This window comes from Pteronotus mesoamericanus, unplaced genomic scaffold, assembly GCF_021234165.1.
Source record: "Pteronotus mesoamericanus isolate MK-2021 breed Mesoamerican mustached bat unplaced genomic scaffold, CSHL_Meso_final contig_75, whole genome shotgun sequence".
Lineage (NCBI taxonomy): Eukaryota > Metazoa > Chordata > Mammalia > Chiroptera > Mormoopidae > Pteronotus > Pteronotus mesoamericanus.
The window spans coordinates 9183975-9205520 of record NW_026555249.1 but is presented as its reverse complement, the minus strand read 5'-3'; the positions used below and the strand labels follow the sequence as shown (position 1 = coordinate 9205520).

General features: G+C 42.9%; 1 protein-coding gene across 2 annotated transcripts in view; it reads left to right on the top strand.

The window, feature by feature from the left end:
* Positions 1-2612: 2612 nt before the first annotated feature.
* Positions 2613-21546, top strand: part of C9 (complement C9) — a 46161-nt gene continuing 27227 nt past the window's right edge. For both annotated transcript variants that reach the window (XM_054583962.1, XM_054583961.1), the window contains exons 1-4: positions 2613-2748; positions 18507-18612; positions 18999-19143; positions 19389-19536. In XM_054583962.1, coding sequence (XP_054439937.1) covers positions 2666-2748; positions 18507-18612; positions 18999-19143; positions 19389-19536 — 482 coding nt within the window. In that variant the 5' untranslated portion in view covers positions 2613-2665. The remainder of the gene's footprint in view (positions 2749-18506; positions 18613-18998; positions 19144-19388; positions 19537-21546) is intronic.

The window sequence follows — 21546 nt, the reverse complement described above, 5'->3', positions numbered from 1 at the left end:
CCAGCTTGAGGTCCCTGGACACTAGGAAGTCCATGAAATGATCAATGATAAACTTTCAACAACAACAACAAAAAAACACTAAAACCTGTTTCTGTCCCTTTTAAAGAGTTAAGTGGAGATTACACCCAAAACATTTGTATCACCTTGGCAAAAATTAAGTGTTCCTGCCCAATGGTCACACATTCTCATGTACACATGTACATTTTTCTACCTTAAAAAGGGGCAGAAAGTATTGTTATTACGCAATTAATAGGTTTTAGTACCATAAACTTCCCAAGCAAATTAAAACCAAGGGGAGCTTTAAGAAAATCTTTCTTAAAGGCTCCTGTGTGGTGAAAACGTGGAGAAGCCTCCGCAGAGTGGAAGACCCTGGAATTAGTGTTGGGAGCCATGGCTTGTTCAGATCCCCCCTCAGGTACCTCTCTGTGCGGAGCCTTGGCTGTGTTTCTCTGAGCCTCATCTGTGAGACCAAACTGAAAGTGGCCTTTCATGGAGCTGAGAGGATTTAGTGAGGCATTTTATAGTTTCATGTTGTTAACGTGACATAAGTATAATAACAACAACAGGGTTCATGGTGCAGTGAGTGGGAAGAGCCTGCGCGGCAGAGCCAGACACCCCAAGTTCAAATTCTAGTTACAGCTCGGGCTGGGGGATGCTGGACAAAAACGTTCACTCATTCTATTCTTTGGAAGCCTTTCAGTGTTTTAAAAGGATGCTGTAATTTTAAGTAATGCTGTAATTTTCACTTTTCTAGTCTAGTGCATCAGGATGCCTCAGTTCCCCTAGATATACACTGAAACATAAACTTGATTTCAGAACATGTCAGATATGTGATAGATATCAAGGGCAGAGAAGAATAAGACATATTATGCTATGTATAATCATTACATGATAATTATAATAGTATAATATTATACTTTATTGATCCCCTGACTTTGCTACATTACACTCATCCTAAACCGTGGAGATAAAATAAATACCCCTTCAACAGAACAGTTCCCCTTTCAAGTTAGGTAGCTAAGGAATCCGCCCTCACCTCCACCTCCCCTGTCTCCCCTCCAGCAAGGAGGGAATTTTTCAGTCTCCAGTGACACCTAATTATCAAGTCAATTATCATGAAAGCTAAACAATTAGCATTAAGTCTAATTAGCGTAAAACATCATCCTACCCTGCCTGCTTCCCTCTCCTTTCCTCAAGTGTCCTGGCTGTGTCCAGAGAGGCCACATAAGAGTCTTCAGCATCGTCCCATTATATTTGACAGATGCGTAATATATCTGGGTCCGGCCCCCTTGCCTTTAGCTAATACTCCCAAGAAACGTCCTTTGGGCATAGATTTATTCACTGATGTAGTGACTGTGCCCATTTGAATCATCTTTTACTTGGCAGTTCTGCATAGCCTATGTGCAGACCATATAAATTATTTATAAACAGCAAGCTCAGGAGCCCATGACATGAATGCCATTAGGCACCTCAGGCTCTCTGCAGAAAAAGGGGGAAGGGCAAGAAAGGATGATGAGACTTTACCATAGGTCGGACCGTTACTGGAGAAGGTAAGGCAGCACTGGAAAAAACGACCTCTAACTCTGTTACCTCCCTCACCTACCCTGGCTTTATTGGTCTTTTTATATGCTAATGCTTGAAAATCGTCTATGGAATGCCCTTCAAGTCCTATGACAGCACATGAAGAAAGCGCTCAATGGTCTATCACATCTCATGCCTTTCTTCTCAAAGCAGTCGTCTAAATTTCAGCCGCGGCCACACATTCGAATGCCTGAGCAAGCTTTCCAAAACACTGATGCAAGGCCTCAGCCCGGATTCATTGTTAGAATCAGGTGGGGGTAGGTGGGCATTGATGGTTTTTCTCAGGTCCCCAAGTCCTTCTGTTATGCAGCCAGTGTTTTAAAAGAAGCTGCTGTAACATCCACATTTTCAGGCACTTTACAAAGCATGTTCCCCTTCCCACAAGTCCTGGAGAACATGTGAAAGGAAGTCAGAGCTGGGGGCATCCTTCGTGATGGGTTGGAGCAGTTTGTTCCGTCTTGGAACCTACCATGCTGACGGAATCGATCATGTGTTTCTAGACCAGATCCTCCGAGAGGATAACGTAAATGCCTTAAGGGGTTTACCTGACTTTTTCACAGTGATGCACTCTGCCTGTGAAGAAAATCAGGCTGTAAGTGCATTTGCTACTTTGCCTTTCCCATGTGTGCAAACAAGCCACGCCGCTCGCTTTCCCGTTGGAACGCGTGTCTGACCCCCTCTCCGGCAGTGCAGTCCTCCCACTCATTTGAGTTTCTACGTCTGTAGAAGTCATCCACAGGTCTCTTCATCCCAAATTACACACTCCTCCTTCCTCCCTCTCAAAGATGAGCAACGCTAGTTCGTTTTGTTGCTGTTTTTAACACAACATTGCTGCTAATCTTAGCCAATTTAGTGTTCACGGGCTCATTGCTTGAATATACTTGTCGATATGAGAAAAGAGTAGGCCAAGAATTAGGAAATCCCTCTTTTCTTTGATTGGACTTTGCACCCAGGAAAGCAATTCAACAACAAAAAAAAAAAACCTGATCTAAAACAAACAATCGCTCTGGTACTTGCCCTTTGCTAATAAATGCCTCCACACACCTGCCTGGCCATCCCACTCGGAGCTACCTAAACAGAACCGATGTCGGCCGGCCCCGGGCTCGCCTTGGCCATATTAATATGCACATTAGAAATCAGTGTCCTGATCGCAGGGCCAATTTCCAGGTGAGTCACTGTTCTGTTTGTCTCTGCAATGTCACTGTGGGCTTTGATACTTCAAGGTCCACTTCTTAACAGCAGATCAGGTTTAAAAAAAAAAAATTAAACCACATTGAGATATGTAGCCCCAGAATCTAAGCTTTGAAAAAGGTTAAGAACAGGCATGGGGTGTGTCTTTGAGAGTTTTCTGAGGAAACCTGCTGCTATTCCCAGGGATTTCTTTGAAACAAGGTATTCAGACGCTAAGGCTGAGATCGTCTTTCAGTACTTGGATTCTGAAACAAAGCTGGTTTTTAATAGAGTATGATAAACCTGGGCTTGTCAGTGTCTCATGTCCAAGAAGGGTAAAGCTAAGGAAACGAATCTTTCCCGCCCTCTGACTCAATGTCTAACACTGGACCATGGAATCCATCACCCATTTGCCCCCACATTAGGCAAAGGTTAACCATCGTTGCGTCTCTTCCTTGACATCCCATGCTGTGTCCCACGGCACACACTTTGTCCTTCGTATCAGGGTGGAGTTTCTCCCATTCAAGGAGAATCTCCATAGCGCAGACGTGGTGCTCATGCATCCAGCAAAGAAACTTTCTCTCCTTTTGCTCTGACCCTAACTGGAAACACAAAGCCCGTGACAGGACGACCCAGGAAATAATTCAACCGGGCAGTGCCAAACATCTACCCTGTGCCCAGAATTGCTGGAGGACAGGGCTGTGTGACCCTCTGCAGCATGATCTGATCAGACGATGGGATCGAAATGTTCTGGGCTTTGACAGGACAGCTAGGGGAAAATATCTCCCCAAACACAGAGATATTTTCCCTCTGCCCAGACGTAACTGTGACCTGCATTCAATTCTTCTTCAGTCATCTGACTCTTGGTTTAACGAAATTCTGTTAGACTCCGGTGTCCATCTCAAGCGTGTCTTTGCCTGTCTCTCAGCTGCACTGGAGGCCACCTCTCTGCCTGGGACCCCCTCGGCACGTGGTTTGCCCACAGGGCTTTGTCGTCCAGGAGCGGGTGCACAGACCGCGGAGATAAGATAAATATGAGAGGTGCTATGCAGACCAGAAAGGGCTTGAGTCAAACCCTCCCCGGGGCTTTCCCTCATCCCATCTCTGCCTCTTCCCACATCATCTAAGAAACATTATTTCACTTAGGTAGTATGTTCACTTACTGGGCATCGAGTAAAAAGTGGAGTTGGGAAGCCCGTTCCTGAAAGTTGCTTTAGCTCTTATACTTATCCTGACATTTTCTTAAGTTAAAAAAATAATTTAAACAAGCCACATTCCTGGATTGTGACTCCTGCTGATTAAAAATGAGAGGCTGCAGGGAAGCCTTCAGCTGCTTTGAAGTTTGTGCCCCCTGGGCCCTGGCCACGCTCAGCTGTTCCAGGGAGGACCAGGGAGCCCCCTTGGCTGGCCCCCAGCCCCGAGCAGCTGCGCCGCACAGGGGGGCTTGGCTCTGTGCGCCGCCCTGCCATGCCCGCGTGAGTTTGTTAGGGTTGCCCTGCTCTGAACACTCCCTGCTCTGCCCTTTGCTACAGGCTTGAGGTCGAAACACAGCGTTCCGATCAGTCCTAAAGTGAGACACACAGTTCAGACAAAGAACTAAAGCTAAAACTAAAATTTCTTAAAAATGTGAATTTGGTAAGAATGGAGCACTAGGCTTCCCAAGCTCAGTCTGAGGCCACGACTTACAAATTGACTATGCAGGTTTAGGCAAACTATTTACACCCTATCCCCGTATTCCCTTCTTTGTAAGATGGTGATTGTATTCATTTCTTAGCATCACAAACTGGGAGGCTTCACACAACAGGAATGTTTTGCCTCACCCTTCTGGAGGCAAGAGGTCTAATATCAAGGCATGGGCAGAGCCGTGCTCCCCCCAAGACTCTGGGAAGGAGCCTTCTTCATTTCCAGGGGTGGCCAGCAATCCTTGGATGTCTTGGCTGCAGCTAAAGATTCCAATCTCTGCCTCTGCCATCACATGGCCACCTTCACGTCACCTTCCCTCTGTGCATGTCTGTCAGGTGTTAAATGTCCTCTTTTTTTTTTAAGTATATTTTATTGATTGTGCTATTACAGCTGTCCCATTCTTTTCTCCTTTTTATTCCTCTCTGCCCTGCAGCCTACCCCGCCAGCATTCGCTCTACCCCTTAGTTCATGTCCATGGGTCATACATACAAGTCCTTTGACTTCTCCATTTCCGCTACCGTTCTTAACCTCCTCCTGCCTACTTTGCACCTACAATTTATGTTTCTTATTCCCTGTGCCTTTTCCCCCACTCTCTCTCCATTCCCTCCCTGCTGATAACCCTCCATGTGATCTCCATTTCTGTGACTCTGTTCCTGTTCTAGTTGTTTGCTTAGTTTGTTTTTTTTGTTTTAGGTTCCATTGTTGATAGTTGTGAGTTGTTGTCATTTTATTGTTCATAGTTTTGGTCTTCTTCTTCTTAGATAAGTCCCTTTAACATTTCATATAATAAAGTCTTGGTGATGATGAACTCCTTTAACTTGACCTTATCTGGGAAGCACTTTGTCTGCCCTTCCATTCTAAATAATAGCTTTGCTGGATAGAGTAACCTTGGATGTAGGTCCTTGCCTTTCCTGACTTTGAATACTTCTTGACAGCCCCTTCTTGCCTGTAAGGTTTCTTATGAGAAATCAGCTGATAGCCTTATGGTAACGCCTTTGTAGGTAACTGTCTCCTTTTCTCTTGCTACTTTTAACATTCTCTCCTTATCTTTAATCTTGGGTAATGCAATTACGATGTGCCTTGGTGTGTGCTTCGTTGGGTCCAACTTCTTTGGGACTCTCTGAGCTTCCTGGACTTCCTGGAAGTTTACTTCCTTTGCCAGATTGGGGAAATTCTCCTTCATCATTTTTTCAAAGAAGTTTTCAATTTCTCGCTCTTCTTCTTCTTCTGGCACCCCTATGATTCAGATGTTGGAATGTTTAATGTTGTCCCAGAGGTTCCTAAGCCTATCCTCAATTTTTTAAATTCTTCTTTCTTTGTTTTGTTCTGGTTGAATGTTTATTCTTTCTGCTCCAAATCATTGATTTGAGTCCTGGTTTCCTCCCCTTCACTCTTGGTTCCCTGTATATTTTTCTTTATTTCACTTTACGCAGCCTTCATTTTTTCCTCTATTTTGTGACCATACTCTACCATATCTGTGAGCATCCTGATTACCAGTATTTTGAACTCTGAATGTGCTAGACTGGCTATCTCTTCATGGCTTAGTTCTTTTCCTGGTTTTGATTTGTTTTTTTCATTTGGGCCATATTTCTTTGTCTCGGCGCACCCATTATGTCATAAGAGGCAGAGAATTAGGTATTTGCCAGGGTGGGGCAACACACATCACTAAGTTGTGATGCTCTATGTGGCAGAGGGTTCTGAGAGGGAACAATGCTGCATGCTAGGTTCTCAGCCAGCTTTCAGTCACTTCCCCCACTACCCACAAGGAAAATGGACCCTTCTGGTGCTGATTCCTGGGTGGGCGGGTTTGTGTACATTCTAAGACCCTGTGGGTCTCCCCAACAGACTCCCCTGTGAGGCTGGGAGTTTCTCCCACCACGGCAACCCCCACAAGTGTTTACAGCCAGAGGTTTTGAAGCTTTCTTTTCCCGCACTGGAACCCTGGGTTGTGTGGTCTGTCTTGCTCCCTTGTTGTTCCTCCCTGCTTTTATGCACACAAATGTGGGACTACCAGCTGCCACCTCACCTGCCTGATCTACTGCCTTGCTGCGCGTCCTCCCCACCCCGGCTGCCCATCTCCTCCCCTCCTACCAGTCTCAATGAATGTTTCTTCACTAACTCCTTGGTTGGCAGACTTCCGTATGGTTCGGTTTTCTGGCAGTTCTGGTTGTTTTTCGTTTTTAAATTTGTTATTGTCCCTTTGGTTGTGTCAGGAGGCAAAGTGTATCTACCTATGCCTCCGCCTTGGCCTTTGTTCTAAATGTCCTCTTTTTATAAGGACACCAGTCATGTCGGATTAGGGCCTGCCCTAATGCCTTTATTTTATCTTGATTTTTCTCTGTAAAGACCCTCTTACCCTATAAGGTCACTTTCTAAGATCTCATTTCAACAAGTCAGCTCTTAACAGTGACCATGCTAGTGCCTACCTGATAAAATTTTTTTGTGAAGGTTCAGTATTACATTCACATGTGATGTACTTACAACATCTGTGCCTGCCACGTGGTACAAACATTTTAAATGTGAAATATTATTTAAAATAATAGCATTGCTATTCCTTTCACTGCTATATACTTTCTGGTTCAGGAGAGGGAGGGGTGGAGTTACAGCTAGCATCCGCCTGGCTACAGACATTTCATCCTAAAGCCACAGCTACTGCGAGCTATTGCTGCTGGTGAACTGCGGGAGGTTCTCAATGATCATTTGCTCACAAACTTGAGTGTGCCTGTGAGCATAGGTCATGAGGGGGCCATAATCTTTTATATTTCTCAGGGTAGAATAAAAATATTAGAAACCACTGTGCTAGTAGAGTAATAGATCACAACATAGATCCTGGAGCTGAGTGATCTGAGTTTGATTCCAGGGCCCACAGTTAACTAGTTATGTGGCTTTAGGCAAATTCCTTAACTTCTCTAATCTGTCCTTCACCTGAAAAATGGGAGAAATATTGTGACCTGCTGAGAGGAATCCCTGAGATAATACGTGCCATGTGTTCACCCCAGTGACAGGCAGGAGTTAAGTCTGCAATGAGTTTCACTATCATTACTTTTTCTTCTTAATTTGTAAATAATAAAATATTTACATGGGTCAAAGATCAAAAACTATAACGAGGTATATAGTAAGAAGTCTTGATTTCCCTACTCATAACTTTTCATGAGATCTGTGTGATTACACTTAAAGTACTCAGAACACTCCCAAAATCCACTTCACCCTTTTCCTATAGGCAACCATCTTGATTAGTTTATAATCTTTCTCTTTTTCTTTCTTAAAAGTATCATATTATATATATTATCATGTACTTTACTTTTTTCTTTACCTTTCTGTACCAGTATAGAAGGAACTTCCTCATTATCTTTACACCTGATTAACTTTCCATTGTGTGGCTATGCCATTCAGATAACCGTCTTTTATTGAACATTTGGGTTGTTTCCAATCTTGTGCAATGAATAGCTTTAGTAATATATTGTTTTGCAAGCAGATTATTGTACCTGAGGGCTAATTCCCAGAAGTGATATAACTGGGCCAAAAAGTAACCAATCACCTTTGTGACCTCACTAAAATTGCCTTAGGGCCCTGTGGAGATTGCATTACTTTGCACTTTTGCCAGGAATATACAATAATACAAATAAGTGGGAGAATATACCATGATCAAGGATGGAGAGGATTAATATTATAAAAATCTCCTTACTACTTAAAGTAATATACAGATTCAATGCAATCCCTGTTAAAATACCAATGGCAATCTTCTCAAAATTAAAACAAGTAATCCTAAAATTTATATGAAACCACAAAAGACCTAAAAAAGCCAAAAAAAAAAAAAAAAAACTTGAGAAAGAACAAAGCGGAGGGTATCACACTCTCTATTTGACACCATCCTACAAAGCTGCAATAATGAAAACAGTGTGGTGCTTGCATAAAACCAGATCTATAGATCAATGGAATAGAAGAGAGAGCCCAGAAATAAACCCTTGCTTATATAGTCAATCTACAACAAAGGAGGCAAAGTTATACAAGGGGATAAAGACAGTCTCTTCAAAAAGTGATATTGGCAAGACCACAAAAAATAAAATTGGGCCACTTTCTTATACCATAAACAAAAATAAACTTTCATTGCACGACTTCTAGTTAATCATCAAGGTATGGAAGCAATATAGGTGTCCATAAATAGATGAATGGATAAAGAAGGTGTGGTAAATACATCCAATGGAATATTATTCAGGAATAAAAAAGAATAAAATCTTGATTTGCAACAACATGGAAGGACCTAGAGGGTATTGTGATAAGTGAAATAAGGCAGACAAAGACAGACAAATACCATATGATTTCACTTATATGTGAATCTAAAAAATAGATAAATAAATAAATAAATGAATGAATGAATAAACAAAACAGAAACGGATCCATAGATACAAAGAACAAGCTGATGGTTGCCAAAGTAGAAGAGGTGGTGTGATGGGAAAAAAAATTTTTAAATAATTTTTTAAAGGAATGCCCGTTTCCCCACAGTCTTGCCAATAGGAGCTCTAGGCCAACTTTTTTATTTTGGCCAACTTTATAGGCAAAACAAGAAATGGTATCCTTGAATAGTTTTAATTTGCCTTTCTATTACTGAGTCAGGTTGTACATGTTTTCGTCTGTTTAAAGGCCTCTTTGTGAACTTTCCATATCTTTTGTTCATTTTTCTACTGGACTTCTTGTCTTCCTGTTGGGTACTTCTATGGTCACTTTATAAATTAGTCCTTGGTCTCTGGGATGAATTACAAATGTTTTTCCCCCAGTTTGTCATTCTCCTTTTGGCCATATAAGTGATGGGTTTGTAGTATAGTTAAAATTTTCATATTGATTTTATTCTTCATGTTTCAAAGAGTTAAGAAGCAGTACTAGACTGGGAGTCAGAGACCTCGAGAGTGGCCAGATGCGTGCCCTGTGGAGGGGGACCGCCGGGGTTTGCGTCCTAACTTAGTCACCACGTGTCTGCTGCTGGGTAACGTGAGGAAAAATACTTACCATATCTGGGGCTCAGTTCATTGTTTTTTAAGTGGATATTACTAGTAGTAGATAATTCCTGGGGCTGATGTAAAACTGGGCATAATGAGTATAAAGGATTCAAAGAATTCCTGACATAAACTAAGCACTCATAAATGTCAGCAATTATTGTCCAATTTATCTTAATTAAATTTGTCTCAACAATCTGGAAAAATACCTAAACGTTCATTAACAGAAAATGTTGGGCTTAACTATTAAATTGAAGATATCCCAAATGTCCGTTCTTCTTCCTTCTTTGGTTGTATCCACCTGTGTTGGTAATAACCATATTTAATACACATTAACAAATATTTATTTATCAGCTACTATTGGCCACGTATGGTCATTTGTTTGATATATCCATATTCAATACAAGTTAGCAGATATTTATCGACTACTGTTGGTCAAGTATTTTCATTTTTTTATTCATCCATTTAATACAGCGAACAGTTACTGAGTTTGCAACGTGAGCTTGACGTTGTATCAGGGGCCACAGTGTAACACCAAATGTCTTACGGGGGTCCCTGCCCTCATTGGGCTCACAGCCTGTCTGGTGAGAAATACCAATAGGTGAATGGCAACTGCAACTCAGCCAAGTGCCCTGAGTGAAGCCCATGATGCTGGGATAGACGTGTTCCCAGGAACCTCACCAGCCTGCTGTGCCCTGGATTCCTCTGCTCCAGCCTCATCCAGGACTCTGTGCCTTGACTTCTGCCTCCTCTCCTGCATCATCAATAGCTCCCTTTGTTACCATCAGCATAAGGACATGCTGTAACGTTTTCACTAAAAGTTAGCTCAGTCCTCGGTTTTACTCTAGACACACTCACCCACATCCAGCCTCATGGAGCAAAATACCACTTGTGTTCTAACAACCCTCAAACTTGTATCTGTGGGGCACACCTCTACCTGAAGCCCCATGTCTACTACTCAGACAACAGGTCTTCTTGAAAATCTAACAGGCATCACAGATTTCACAGAAACACACCCACTGATTTCTCCGCCTATCCTCACCCAGCCTGCACTACTGCTGACCCACTTACTTAGGTAATAACTTGGGAATCACACTTGACTACTTCATTTCTGCATGTAATCTAACAGCAAATCGTGTCGGTGTTACCTTTCATTTATATCCCAAGTCTTCCCGCCTCTCTCTCCATTCGCTGTGACTACTCTAGCCGAAACCACTGCCATTCCCAGCCTGTATTCATTCTTGTCCACGCCCTGAAAGTCAGTTCTCTATCCAGCAACCAGAGAAATCTTTTGAAAATGTAAATGAGTGCTACTCTTACTGTTATATTTTTCTAAGGATTCTGAACAAACTCAGAATCCAATCCAAACTCTTCTCCACAGCCCACGAGGCATGCCTGTTTCTCCAGGCACCGAGGCTGCTGTCCTTTGTGCTCTGCTCGGTCACCATCCTTGCTGTGCCCCCAACATGCCACCTCAGGGCTTTTGGGCTTCTTTTTCCCTAGCTTAACACACTCACACAGCTTCTCTCTGAATTCATTCAGGGACCTACTCAAATATTGCCTTCTGTTCTGGTCATTTTTTGCTGTGTAACAAACCATTCCAAGACTGTACCTTAAAACAGTATGAATTATTTCTTTGGCTCATGAATCTGAGGGCTGTGCTCCATGGAGTGGTCACCACGGATCTTCCTCATGAATGTAGACAGATGGTGGCTGGGTGGCTTCCTCACTCACGTGTCTGTCAACTGGTCCAGAAAGAGTCACACAGCTGGGGGCTGGAATAATCGATTCTCCCTAGGCATCTCTCCTGTCTCTATCTCACCGTGCACACGCACACGGGTGCGTGTTTGTGTGTGTGTGTTTGGACTCAAGGGAGCCAGCCTCATGCTTAGTACAGAAAGGCTCCCAGCACAAGAGTCTTTAGGTAAACCAGCAGCACTCCTATGGCCTTTCTAACCTCGCCTTAAACATCATGTAGGCTTATTTCCACTGCATTCTGTTACTCAAGGCATCAACAAAGACCCCTCAGCATCAAGAGAGGAGTACACTGACTTCGTCTTTGATGGGCACAATGTCAAAGAATTAGTGAGCATATTTTTAATTAAATTTATTGGGGTGAAATTGGTTAATAAAATTATATAGGTCTCGAGGGTACAATTCTATGATACATCACCGTTATATCGCTCTGTGTGCGGACCACACAAAGTCAAATGTCCTTTGATCACCATATATTTGACCCTCTTTGCCTTTTACTACCCCTCACTTCCCTTTCCCTCTGGTAACCCCCATATTGTTACATGTGTCTATGAGTGCTTGTTTGTTTGTCTTGTTTGGTGAACATATTTTAAAGCACCACATCTCCTCTGATAGGGTGTTCACCTACCCTATATAAGAAACCTCCCTCCCCTCCCCCAGTTCTAGGACCGTCTCTCTCCTCTTGCCCTGCAATATTTCCATTTACAACTCATATGTCGTAACTTATACTGCATGTTGTGCTTGCTGGTGTACTTGCTTATTGTACCTCACCCATGAGAATGTAGGCTCCATGATGGCAAGGATGCTGACTTGGGGCCCCAGCCAACTCATGAACAATTCATGACACAGAGCAGATCCTCCACAAAAGCTGTTGAATGTTGGCTCTTAACTGAGACTTGGGAAATTGAGAAAGGTCCTGAGAAAAATTAGAGTGCTGGACCCTGCTGTTTTCATCTTGATGAACTGCATGAACTAAACAAACTGGCAGATCTATGAGTCAAGAATACAGTCCTAAATTCCTCCATTAAAGGAGTCACACTGTCTTACTTATTGACAATAAGACTCCTTCTAACAGCAGATGTTTTCCTGCTTACAACCAAGTGTCCTGGAGTGTGAGGTGCTCCTGAGGTTTTCTTTTTCTAAAGTGAGAAACTTCATGTCAGGGGGATGGAACTAGGCATACATCCATGGCCCTTTATTGAGTGCATTTCTGGCCCAGAGTAACACTTCCTGTCATGTTGACATATATCAGGTGGATCTAGGAAGTGATTATCAATATGAATTTGGAACACTTGGAGACAGGTTTCACTTGATAAAAACATTTCACCCAGGAATCCAGAAAATGCTTTGCGAATGCTTCTCCACTCAGTCTAATAGCTCAACACGGTGAAAGGCAGATGCTGAGTGTTGTTCATACGCAGTCCTTGGGCTATGAAAGTTCAAGGGAGCTGGGGAGGCGGTGTTGGGCTCAGAAGGAGCTATACAAGATCACTCATCTTTTTTCTTAATATGGATGTAGTGCAACGTTTCTTTTGCATAATCTTTTATTTTCTCCTAATAATTTCCTCAAGTCCTGCATTTATTTTAACTCCAAGTACCCAGGTACCTCATACAGTGAAGGCAAAGCAGCCAGCTGAAGTAAATTTTCAATTTATTTTTGCCTATTTGACATCATTTGGATGTAAGCTGAAAATACATCCAGGCAAGAATGAGTTGTCCAATAAATGTGCTTTGTCCTGAGTCATTACACTTAAAAGAAAAATCCTTACTCACTCACCTGTCCTTGTTATCTCAAAATGTCTAAAAATGGTGAGACTATTACATCCAGAAATTGTTGAGTAAGCCATGACTTTTTAGATTATTTCAAAGAGGGCCTGAGTGAAGTGGGGGAGAGGGAAAGACAGCATAGGGGATGGGGCGAGAATGCAGTGAACTCTGAGTGCAGATACCGATTCTAAGTCCTGTTCTGCCACTAACTGCCCAACTTGGGTTGAGCAGTATAATTTTCTGGTTTTAGTTTTCCATCTATGAAACAGAATTAATACCCTCAGTGGTATAAAGCTTTAATGAGGAATTGAGTTTTGAAATTTGTCTAGTAAAACTAGTAGACAAATATAAGAAATTGCTTTATCAAAAAATATTTATTGAGTGTTATGGACTGAACTGTATCCTTCCTCCGACAGATTTGTGTGTTAAAGTCGTAATCCCTAGTACTTCAGAATGTGGCAGTATTTGGAGATAGGGTCTTGATAGTGGTTATTAAGTTAAAATGGGGTCAGTGGGGTAAAGAGGATGTGCTGTAATCCAATGGTCATGTACCTGTATAAAGACTTACAAGAAGAGTGAATCTGAACGCAGACACATACAGAGGAAAAACTAGGTGAAGACAGAGGGAGATGCTAAAACAAAATGATAATATCATCTAAGGAAGTGATGAATACTAGAAAGACAGGAGCAGATAATCCACCTGAAGGCAGCAACACTAATACTGAATAAATCAGAAGATCCTGAAAAAATCTGTAGAGACGTTAATAGGTAGAGCCTAGAGTAATTCCTGAAACCAATTGTGGTCCAGCCCAGTGACATTTTCAGGTCAGGTGTGGCCTCAAGCTTGGGTTATTTGGATATAATGAACACCCTCACTTGAATAATACCCTACCAGATTTCATGGGTCTCCACCAGAGGTTGCCAACTGGGGTTTCTCATCACTGCATGAACATGGGAATCACATGGTATACCTTTTAAAAACATTGCTGCCTAAAGCCTGTCCTCAGAAAGCCTGATTTAATTGAGTTGAAGTAAGGATCATAATTTTATAATCCCTATGTTTAATATTTGAGGGATATAAAATGCTATCGGTATTGAAAACCAGTGCTGTGGATCACCCAGGGGACTCTGCCATCGCCCCTTGAGGAGGCCTGTCAGTTCTAGATGCCACCTTAGTTTTATGGAAAAGTTCGAACAGATAATTTCTCAGTCATGTGGTTTCAGATATACACTAGAATTCAGACTTCCAGGAAAACAAGTTCTTCAGTGAGTATTGGCAGCCTGTGTAATATATTTTACTTTATTTTTTTAAAAGATTGATGCTGTTTCAAACCTCCTGATTTTCTGGATGGTGTAGGCAAGAGTCAGGCTTACAAAAATTTTGTCTCCAATCAAAAAGCCAACCTTAATGACAAGCAAATTGTGCACAAATAGTTCACCACAAGAGCATAACCTGGACAAATGAAAGACTATCCAAGACAAAATGATCAAGGATTTCCCCTTTTCGCAGTTCATTGATTTGTTTTTAAAAAAATTTACTGAGCACTTACTACATTATAGGCACTTAATATATGCAAGCTGAATAAGATTTAAAAATTCCTTAACTCACTGATATTTTTATCTAGAACATGAGCTCTGTTAGTTTGGGGATCGTGATTTTTGTTTTATCTCATTTTGCTGTTTTGCACACCATTATATCTTTGATGCCCAGTAAGTTGTAGACAATTAATAAATGTTTGATGAATCAATAAATGAATGGATAAATGAGTGAAATATAAATTAATTAAATTAAATATGAGGTCCGTTCGGGAAAAGTCCAGCCATTATTAATATAACGAGAATGGTTTGCGACATCACTGTAACCTGGCAACCAAGGAGAGAGGACTGGAATGTGCATGTGTTAACAATGACGACTTTACTATTCTTGTCAGTAGAGGTGGGAGATACCATTGAGTGAGCATGTGTACTGTGTGGCCATCATGTTCAAAATGACTGCGATTATGCATCGAATTTTGCATTAAGCTTGAGCATTCCTCCACGGAAACTATTCAGATGATTCAGAAGGCTGTAGCTATGGGCAACTGGTGACTGGCAGGTTCATCATGACAACGCACCTGCTCATGCATCACGTCTCGTGCAGAGGTTTTGGTGAACTATCAAATCATCCAGGTGACTGATCCCCTCTATAGCTCAGATTTGGTACCCTATGACTTCTGGCTTTTCCCAAAACTAAAATCACCTTTGAAAGGGAAGAGATTTCAGACCATCCATGAGGTTCAGGAAAATACAATGGGGTAGCTGATGATGATTGGGAGAACTGTGTGAGGTCCCAAGGTGCCTCCTTTGAAGGAGACTGAGGTGTCATTATCCTATGTACAATGTTTCTTATACCTTGTATCTTCTTTAATAAATGTCTCTATTTTTCATATTACATGGCTGGATACCTTCTGGACAGACCTGCTTGCATATATCATTACAAAAGTGCTTATGATATAGAGAAAAACAAGGTGCTATAAGAATATGACACAGAAAAGTAAATTATACAGGAAGTTAAAGAAGTTTCCCAGGGAAAAAAATAAAAGTATGTCCAAGATGACATTAATATGGGAAATCAGAAATAACAGGCTTAAAGACCTGAAAGGATGAGAAAAAGTAGCTTATCTTAGAAATTTCAATTTCAGCGTGGCTGGAACTTGAATGGAGAAAAGGATTAAGGAGATATAGCCACGTTCAGTTCCCTAGAGCAGCGGTCCCCACCATTTTTGGCACCAGGGACTGGTTTCGTGGAAGACAATTTCCATGAACAAGCGGTTTCCATTGGAGAGGATAGTTTTGGGGTAAATCAAGGGCATTGGGCTGTGTGGCCCAGTTCCTTCCAGGCCATAGACCAGTATGGTCCATAGCCCGGAGTTGGGGACCCCTGCTCTAGACGATGTGTCTTATTTTCTTATTGCAGCTGTAACAAATAAATTACCACCTATTAGTGACTTAAACAACCACAAATTTATTATCTTACAATTCTACGAGTCAGAGGTCTGGACTGGGTCTCAGCAGGCTGAAGTCAAGGTGCCAGCAGGGCGATGCTTCTTGCTGGGGGCTTTACAGGAGAATTCCTTGCCTTGCTTCTTCCCGCTCTCCAGAGCTGCCTCTGTTTCTTGGCTCGTGGCCTCCGTCCACCTCCACAGCCGGCGGCAGTCAGCGGACTCCCTTTTCACGCTTTGGATTTCGCCTGCCTCTTCTGCCTTCACATTCCTCTGAGCCGCTTGTCTGCTTTTGGACTCACATGTTTAGAACGGGCCTACCCAAATAATACAGGATAATCTCCCCTTAATCACATCTGCAAAGTCCCTTTTCCATGCAAAGCAACATAATCACAAATTCTGGGGATTAGAGTATCTTTGGAGTGAGTACTCTGCCTATTACATTGTGCTGGAAAATTTGAACTTTATCTTCAAAGCAAAGGGAAGTTACTGGAAGGTTTTCAGTAGAGCAATGGTATGATCAACTTTGCATTTTTTAAAAACCTCTCTGGATGAGCTATGGAAACTGGATTAGAAGGAAACCTTTGTCATCTAGGAGAGATGTGATGGTAGTGTAGACCACAGAAATGTCTACACTGGAGGACATGAAGGATAGATTTGAGAACCATTCGAGACTGTAAACAATAGGCTTTAGTGGTTTATTAGGTACGGGAGCTGAGTGCAGGGGAATCGGGAAAAGACAAGTAACACCCAATTCTCTAGGTAGCGTGACCGCAGAAATGGAAGTGCTGTTTACCAAGATCACAAATGCAGGGGAGGGGCAGCTTTGAGAGAAGAAGGAAAAACAAAGACTTTCTTTTGGACTGCATTGAGTTCTTTCAGCCACAAAGACATTCAAGTGCAGATGTTCAATCAGGAGTTCTGTCCAAGAGTTTAAAATTCAGAAATGATGTCTGAACGGCAGGCTTATCTATGAGTGTTGTCAGTATATACGTGGCAACCAGAGCCCTGGGAAAAGTGTGGAGAGGGAAGAAATCCAAGCACAGGACCTGAAGGAAAAGCAGCATTTCAGAGACTATCAAAGGAGGAGGACAGCCTCTGAAATGCCTGCAAAGGAGAGTTGGAATAGAGGGCAGAAGGGAAAGGAGAAATGGAAGGAGTCCAGTGTCATTCAGTCCAAGGGAAGGGAGTGTTCTAAACAGCAAGAGTGGTCAGTTGCATTGACCTCTGGGAAAAAGTCAACAAGATAAGGACCGAAAAGAACCAAACGAACCCCCTGAAAGTCCTCGTTGACTTTGGCAAGAACAGTGTCCTTGAGGCAGGAAGGTTGGGCAGGGATTAGGGGGTAAGGAACAAGAGACCAGGGTGCAACTACTTCTCCGAGAAAGTGGGCTAAAAAGATGGGAGAATTTGGGAGGTAGCTAAAAGCCCATGTATGGCTGAAGGAAAGAACTATTTTTGTTTCAGTTGAGGAAGAAACATAAATTTGTTTATGGCAATTTCTTTAAGCATCACTGTGAAGGGAGATGAGTGTTGCTGAAAGAAAATGTGAAGTTCAGGGAGAGTGTTTCTTTTGCTCACTCATCTGCTTGTTTATGTTTAATGTCAAAGACTTAAACACAATATATTGCAAACGGAAAGGAGCTGGAAATGAGGGAGAGCTTTAAATGAAGGAGATGTTCAATGGGTCAAGGTCTCAAAGAGGAGCTGGGGTCTAGAGCTTGTGTGGCGCGATCAGTTTTGCCTGGTCAGCCCCCCGGCATAAGAGGCTGCACTGTACAAAGAAGAGGCGCCAGCCCAGGGACATGGGGACAGGAAGTTGATGGGATTCTTGTTCAGTGGTTTCTGCTTCGGCTTTTTTTTTTTTCCCTTGTGATTGAATGAGAGAGAGGCGGTGTCACAACCAGTAGAGATCCAAATGGTGAACCAACAGAGAAAGAAAAGTTCAAAGGCAGAAAAGCACTGCTGGGCAGTAAGTCTGGGAAAGGAAGGGAAGGTAACAAGTGCCAAAATATATGCTTTTAAAATGCAGAAAAGTGAAGAATGAGTTCTGAAGTGGAATATGAAATGGTAAGGCTTCCAGTTTAAGAAATGCAGAATACAGGGGGCAGAGCGGTGGGAAGCCTGGTTGATAAGGTACTTACTTTTGGAACGACAAGCAGGCTGCTTAAATTTGCAGGAGACCCAGGCAAGTCCAGGCTTTGCCAGACAGCCAGTAGGAGCCGGTGGGGGGGCGGTGGGCAGAGCAGGGTGGGGCACAGGGCACAAAGTGAAACAAGGTTTGTAGCTTCAGCAAATTCATAAACTAGTTGAAAATATAAGGCTAATCAATGAGCTAGTTTTCCTCATCACCCTTATTTGTGGTTGTTGTCAGGTTGAAAGTTAAATTACAATTCAGTACAAAAATTAAACAAAAAATGAGTTGAAATTACAAAATGGTATGCTGTCAAGTGAGCACATAATGAGAGATAGAGTAAAAAGGTAAGTAGTATGCCTAAGGGGAAAAATAGTAAAAAGTTAAACTTGGAAACAAGCACACAGGATGGCCACAGTACGTTGAAACGTCCTCTTATCTCAGTTGTGCCCTAGAGCCAGAACAAAAGGCTGACACTCCCCTGCCCATAGACTGCAGGCTGAGCACCTGGAGCGAATGGTCGTCATGTGACCCCTGCCTGAAACAAATGGTAAGCGTTTGATGTTATTCCCTGCTGCTGTCCCCAGATGGAAACTGTATTGCCAGCATCCCCAGGGAAATACTGTAAGGCAAGGAGCCTCCAACCGTGTTGCAAATGGAGAAGGAAAGATAAACGCCTAACATGGATAACTTGCTGGGTAATCTGAATTCTGCATGCGTACTAAATGAGCGTCATGAGGAACATCCTCTGTAGAAGACACCACCAGCCCCAGAATGGGAGGTGCTCCTTTGAGTAACATGAGTGGCTGCTTCCATGGCCCCACCTAAAACCATGGACCATGTGGGTTTGGAGGGCTGCGGTAGCATGTGTGCAATTTTAGATCATAATCCCTCTTGGATTTAGAAATTCTAATATTTCCAGCTGGTTCTGTGCAGTTTCGCTCCAGGAGAATCGAGGCCTTTGGACAATTTAATGGGAAAACATGCGTGGCCAATTTGGGAGACAGAAAACATTGTGTGCCCACTGAGAACTGTGAAGACGCTGAGGAGGACTGTGGAAACGACTTTAAGTGTGAAACAGGTAATCCTTGCGCTCTGAGCCATTATGGGTTTCGGTGTGCCCTCATGGGTAAAAGAAAGAAACACACTTCCAGGCACCCATGTTTCCAAACGTGAAAGGGGCCCCCAAACAGACCATCCACATGTTCTGTATATTCCGCTGTCAACTGTGTCTTCCCTGCACTCCAGCATTCAATGGCATTCGATAACTTGAGAGAGAGAAAACTTGGCATTAGCCACACCGTGTCTTCCTGATTTTGATTGCAGGCAGGTGCATAAAGAGGCGACTTCTGTGCAATGGCGATAATGACTGTGGAGACTATTCGGACGAGGACAACTGTGAAGATGACCCCCATACACCCTGCCGCAATAAAGAGGTGAAAGAGTCCGAGCTGGCACGGACAGCTGGCTTTGGGTCAGTATTCCACTCAAGTGTTCTGGAGGAAGAGGAGTGAAAATAATCTCTCTCTCTCTCTCGCCATGCTGAAGTGGCACAGGGACTGCAGTGGTGGGAAGAGTAGCCTGTGGGTGTGTATTCTGCTTGAATTATGTTTGAACTTGAAAGAAGGGAAGTGTTGAATAAGCATCTCAAGATAATTTGGACAAACTGCCTAACCTCAGTAGGTGTTGGTAAAATGGACTAGACTGTCAAGATATTAGATGACTTATTTCTGAGTCCAGAAAAAGATGGAATACCTCACTTATGAACCTCAGGAAGACCATAGCAATGTTGACATCACAGGTTAAGAGTGGAAATTGAATTGCCAGTAGTAGGTCCTGCAATTCCATTCAAATGTCTGAAATGCCAGGAAGACTGTGTCCCATTGGAGCTTCTCCTGGGTCTATACCTGGGGAGAAGTTCTCAGGAGACTCCAGCACTCTGGGGTTGACCCCAGAGAAAAAGGACAGAGAAGGCCCTTCCGAGGACAGCTGGTGATAGCATTGAGACTGTGGTTCCCATCACGAAGCTGAGGTCTTTTCCACTCAGCACATCTGGCCAGGTGCACTCTCATGAAAAGTCTTGGACAGTTTAGAACTCAGAGTTATACAGAATAGAAACCATTTGCAGAAATATGCGCTCGAGGAGTTGGGAAAATGACACAGGCCAGAAGTCCTTGACAGCTCCGTGCCATACAGTCAGAGGACATTCCACAGATGTCCCCGGCATCGTCTCCTTTCGTTATTCTGAACAGAAAAGATACCTTGGGTGGCTTTGTTGGCAATCTGTCCCCGACAGAGACATAAATGTTCCCCACCCAGTAGTATATTGACAGAAAGAGCACATGGCTCTATTTCGTCCCCCGAAAGCAATGTGTCTCTTCATCCTCATAATCCCAGTGCCTGGTTTATAGCAGGTACTTAACGAATATGGATGAGTACATAAATAGGAGAATAAATTAATGAATATAAGTGCTTTATCAAATATTATTAACTGGCATCAGGTAAGACTGAAACTGGGTCCCTAGAAAGAAATTTGTGTTCAGGACTCTGGCTCTGGGGACGGCCGAGGAAAGGAGCTGAGGGTGACAGGAAGAGCAAGGTGGATAGAGGTTGTCAAGCAGAGGAGCTATTCTCCCAGCAGGTGTTGGGTGATGTCTGAAGACCGTTTTGATGATCACGACTGTGGGGTGTCAGGTTGTGGGGCTTGGGGGAGTGAGTCCAGTGGTCAGAGGGCCTGCAATGCACAGGACAGCCAGCCCCAAACTCCAGGAGCGCTGAGGCCGAGAACGCCTGCACTAAGAAACTGGACAGTTCCTAAGACCTCTGCACAAGAGGTGTCTTCTCTCTCTCTGTCACAGGAAACATTCGCTTCCTCACTCACGAAAGAGAAAAATACCAGGGCACCAGACACCGAAAGTCAGGCGCCACACCAAGCATTTCATGCATCTTTTATACACTTTATAAAATCTCCCCAAGCAAACAGCATTCAAATATTATACACATGGGCTTGGCCCTAAGCCCAAAGGTAGGAATTTTGAATCAAATGCATGGTCTTGGCTCCCAGACTCAGCAGGCCCTTATAATATTTGGCGGAAATAGTATGGACTTGGCCAAAACCTTATAACCAGACTGCTACACGCTCCAATGCGTTCTGACTCTTCTAATTGCTTTCTCTGGAGGGGAGTGGGAGTGGCGAAAACCCATTATTACTTTATTTTGCTTGATTTGGAATCCAAGAAACAGTTTTCTTCCTAATCTAAACAAAAGGGCGGGAAGCAGGGAATTACATATGTTATGTATTCTCACTTAATGCAAATTTACATGGTTTCTTGTATAAAAAGGATACAGAAATCTTGGCCCATTTAGTTGAAAAACAATTATTTATAATTTTTTGGTTTCCTTTGTTCAGGGAAAATAAAATTTGTTATATAGCGTTTGCCAGGGAGTTTATTAGCGAGGCGTCCCGGAGAGCTGGCAAGGGCTC